At 40.4% G+C, this 3,763-nt stretch overlaps 1 protein-coding gene across 1 annotated transcript; it reads left to right on the top strand.

Moving 5' to 3' along the window:
- The first annotated feature begins 423 nt into the window (after positions 1-423).
- Positions 424-2,005, top strand: LOC122030234 (probable glutathione S-transferase parC). Its single transcript, XM_042589408.1, has 2 exons — positions 424-781; positions 1,494-2,005. Exons 1-2 carry the CDS (start codon positions 467-469, stop codon positions 1,836-1,838), a joined length of 660 nt encoding a protein of 219 aa, XP_042445342.1. The 5' UTR covers positions 424-466; the 3' UTR covers positions 1,839-2,005.
- The last annotated feature ends 1,758 nt before the right edge of the window (positions 2,006-3,763 follow it).

Raw genomic sequence — 3,763 nt, 5'->3', positions numbered from 1 at the left:
ATAAAATATGATATTATTTAGGCATCTTTAATAATAATCCTATTTTTTTAAAAAAAAAACTATTCTAACTGGCAATCGATTTGTTGTGCAGTAATTCAGTTGTTACATCACCAATTAATGCCAGCACTTAACTGGGCCAAAGCCAAAGCCAAAGCCCAACAATTGGTAAAATTAATTGCTGGAAATGTAAAAGGATGAATATGCATGAAGGAAGCGAAACGTCTCAGTTGTTCTAGCTCCTTCCACCTTACCGTTGATCTTCCCATCGACGGCTCATGGAAGCTCCTCGGTCGGCACTCGTGACGCAAGCCGTGACTTGTTTCCCTGCATCGAATGCCTCAGACGGCGTCGTTGCGTCAGTGATAACCTCACACGAGGCGGTGTGCCCATCGAATTCTTCCACATCAGTGTTCTATTAAGACCTCACAAATCGCCTCCACATGAGCCACATCCACAAGAAGCGACAATGGCGGAGGCGGTGGTGTTACTGGATGTGTGGGTGAGTCCTTTCGGGCAGCGTTGCCGGATCGCGCTGGCGGAGAAGGGGGTGGCGTACGAGTACAAGGAGGAGGACTTGAGCAACAAGAGCCCGATGCTGCTGCAAGCCAACCCCGTACACAAGAAGATCCCCGTCCTCATCCACGACGGCAAGCCGGTGTGCGAGTCCCTCGTCATCGTGCAGTACATCGACGAGGTGTGGTCCGATGGCGCACCGATTCTGCCGGCGGACCCCTACGCCCGCGCCCAGGCGCGCTTCTGGGGCGACTTCGTTGACAAAAAGGTATTGATATGCCCGCCACCTGTTTGATTATTGATTGTATAGAATAACCCTAGTTTTACCTTGCTAATTCGGCTGGGTCGCCGTGCGTTAGACTCGATGGCAGAGGAGGTGGCTGCTTTGGAGGCTCTAAGCTTCTAAGCCGGCGGTGTTTGTTAGTTTTTTTTTTTTTTTTACCTGTTGTGGAGTTTGAGAACAACTGGCGTGGAAGAAACGGGGCGGTGGGAAAGTTCTTTCTCTTTGGGGAATTGATTATACATTTGATTTTTAGTGTTTTTGGTTAACATTAGAGATTGGTGGGTATTTCTTACTGTTTTCATTAGTGATTGAGGTACATATTCTTACCTTTCCCTTCTATCGCAATCAATCTTACTCTCTTTAATGAAGAGAGCGAAAGCATACCCGAAATGTTCTTTTTAGCATTCGCTGAATGGTATGCTACTTACCAGATATTACCTATAGTTTACGCCAGACATCTGGAGAGGCAATATACATCCCTCTCTGTTTCATGGAGAAATTAGTTAAAGAAGATCTTGTTTTCTTGACGAGAATAAGGAAAAAAGAAAGATTTTTTTTTCAGAAATTTGTATAGTTGCTGAACTGTTGGCTATTGGAAAAGAGTTGGATTAGTAACTTAGATATGAACTTCCAGTCTTTGTTTCGCTGTGAATTAAATGCTGACAAGTCGTGTGCCTTCTGCTCTCTTGCTCCATAGATCTACGAGTGCGGAACCAGACTGTGGAAGCTGAAGGGAGAGGCCCTTCAGGAGGCCAAGAAAGAGTTCATCGAGATCCTGAAGGTCCTAGAGGCTGAGCTGGGCGACAGGAAGTACTTCGGCGGCGACGCTTTCGGCTACGTCGACATTGCGCTGGTCCCCTTCTTCGCCTGGTTCTACACCTACGAGACTTGCGGTGGTTTCAGCGTCGAGGCGGAGGCGCCGAAGTTGGTGGCGTGGGGCAAGCGGTGCATGGAGAGGGAGAGTGTTTCCCAGACGCTCTACGACCCGCTGAAGGTCTACGAGTTCGTAGGCTTCTTGAAGAAGAAGTACGGAGTCGAGTAGACGACTCAATGGAATCCATCTGGAGTCAGTGTTTCTGGACGCGTGTCCTTTATCTTAGTCGTAATGGTCAACGTACGCCATGGTTTGTGTCGCGTGTTGTGTGGCTACTTCGTTGTAGTCGCACTGGCTGTGTTTGTGGTCCGAGGAATAAAATCGACGTTCGCTCAGAGGGCATATTTTATTTTCAAATTTATAAAAAGACGTATTTATTTTAGAAAAATCCTTCACGTCGATTCATTTCTATTTTGGTGTGATTATATATATATATATATATATATATATATATATATATATATATCCCCGAGAGTGGGAAGGTGGAGGCTGAGAGCATCTCCAATCGGTGTCTTTTTATATCATTTTAGTATAAAAAGGTATCATATCCTCTCCAATAGTGACTCCAAAAATTGTACTAAATTGGTGCAAGTAGAGATTTTTTTAATATAATATATCATAATAGGCAAGTTATATTTAAAATATTTTTAAATATTATAAATTAATATGATTTAATTTAATTTTATAAATCATAATAGGCATGTAAAAAAGATGTTGAGCAAGCATTTGGAGTACTCCAATCACGCTTTGCAATTGTTGCAGGACCTTCACGTTTTTTGCAAAAAATATTTTACATGATATAATGACTTCATGCATTATTATGCATAATATGATCATTGAAGATGAGCGCGATATGAATACCTCAATTGTTGAGCATGGTGAAGTATCGTCGGCTGCAGATGTTGATATAGCAATAGATGACAATACTCGATTTCAAGAGTTTTTGGCTATACATGAAGGAATCAAAAATAAAAATGCTCACTTTGCCCTTAGAAATACATTAATTGAGCATTTGTAGGAACAATTTGGTAATTCTGATAATTAAGGTTCATAATAATGTATTTTTAATGAAGTGTTAGTTGTCTGGTGAAAATATTTTGAAAAAATTATCTAAATTATTTATGATTGTGTATTATCTTTAAATATTAAATATTAGTATGCTTATTAAATTATTTCTAACAAAATTATAAAAATACTAATTTTAATTTTCTTGTAACTAAAAACATAATATCATAAAAATTAATAGTAATTATTATTGTAATAAAAATATTTAACAAATTAATATGTATGTTGAATAATAAATTATAAGATGGAAAAATATAATATTCTAAAGAATATTCCTTTTAGGGTAGGAAATGGTGTCTCATGGTTGGAGTTGGAAAAAATTTTGGTGCTCAAATGACACCAAATTGGTGTTTAAAGTGCACCAAAATAGAGTTTGTGGTTGGAGATGGTCTGAGGACTGACTGGATGTGGATCTCGTTTCATTTTATAAAATAAGTAATGTTATTGCTGAACAAGGAAGGGAATTTTAGCGAAGGGATTTTTAGCGTTGGTCTTTAGACATTCAAGTTAGTCATCGATAATATAAAGGAAATGGAGCAATATTAACAATAGTAGAATTCAAGATTTTTGCGTACCTCTACCAGTAATGTTTCTCCCTTTATATAGAGTCTTGGTGAGCTACGTGCGAGTTTCTTGAGGTATGAGCATGCTCTCCGATATGTCTTATGAAAGGACATGTCAAGAAAGTACCTCTGACAACATATCATAATAGGGTATGGATATCCCTTACGAGATAGTAGAAGCTTCTACCGTACAATTCGTCTATCGATCATGTCTTGCGTCAGCGGCATTATCTCCCAAAAGGATTTGAGAGATGCAACAGTGATCCGGTTGCTTGGTAGAGCAAGGTAGCCGCTCGGTGGGGACTCTGTTCCGTCCATGGTCAGGTCTCGCTGCTTGGCCGAGCAGAGTAGTCGTTCGGTCGAACTCTTTCGCTTTGTCCACCTCAGTTGCTCTTCCGTGCGATGATTGTTTAGTAATTGTCCTCCTCATTTGGACAAGTTATTCAGTCTTCCTCAGCGTCCTGT

This window comes from Zingiber officinale, chromosome 10B (assembly GCF_018446385.1).
Source record: "Zingiber officinale cultivar Zhangliang chromosome 10B, Zo_v1.1, whole genome shotgun sequence".
Lineage (NCBI taxonomy): Eukaryota > Viridiplantae > Streptophyta > Magnoliopsida > Zingiberales > Zingiberaceae > Zingiber > Zingiber officinale.
The sequence above is the reverse complement of the archived record's forward strand: the minus strand, read 5'-3'. Positions and strand labels throughout refer to the sequence as shown.

What these genes read in the sequence shown, in the direction of transcription:
- LOC122030234 (XM_042589408.1), top strand. Translation starts at nt 467, where the DNA reads ATGGCGGAGGCGGTGGTGTTACTGGATGTGTGGGTGAGTCCTTTCGGG. An exon ending in GCGACTTCGTTGACAAAAAG is followed by an intron (nt 782 to 1,493) that starts GTATTGATATGC and finishes CTTGCTCCATAG; the next exon opens with ATCTACGAGTGCGGAACCAG.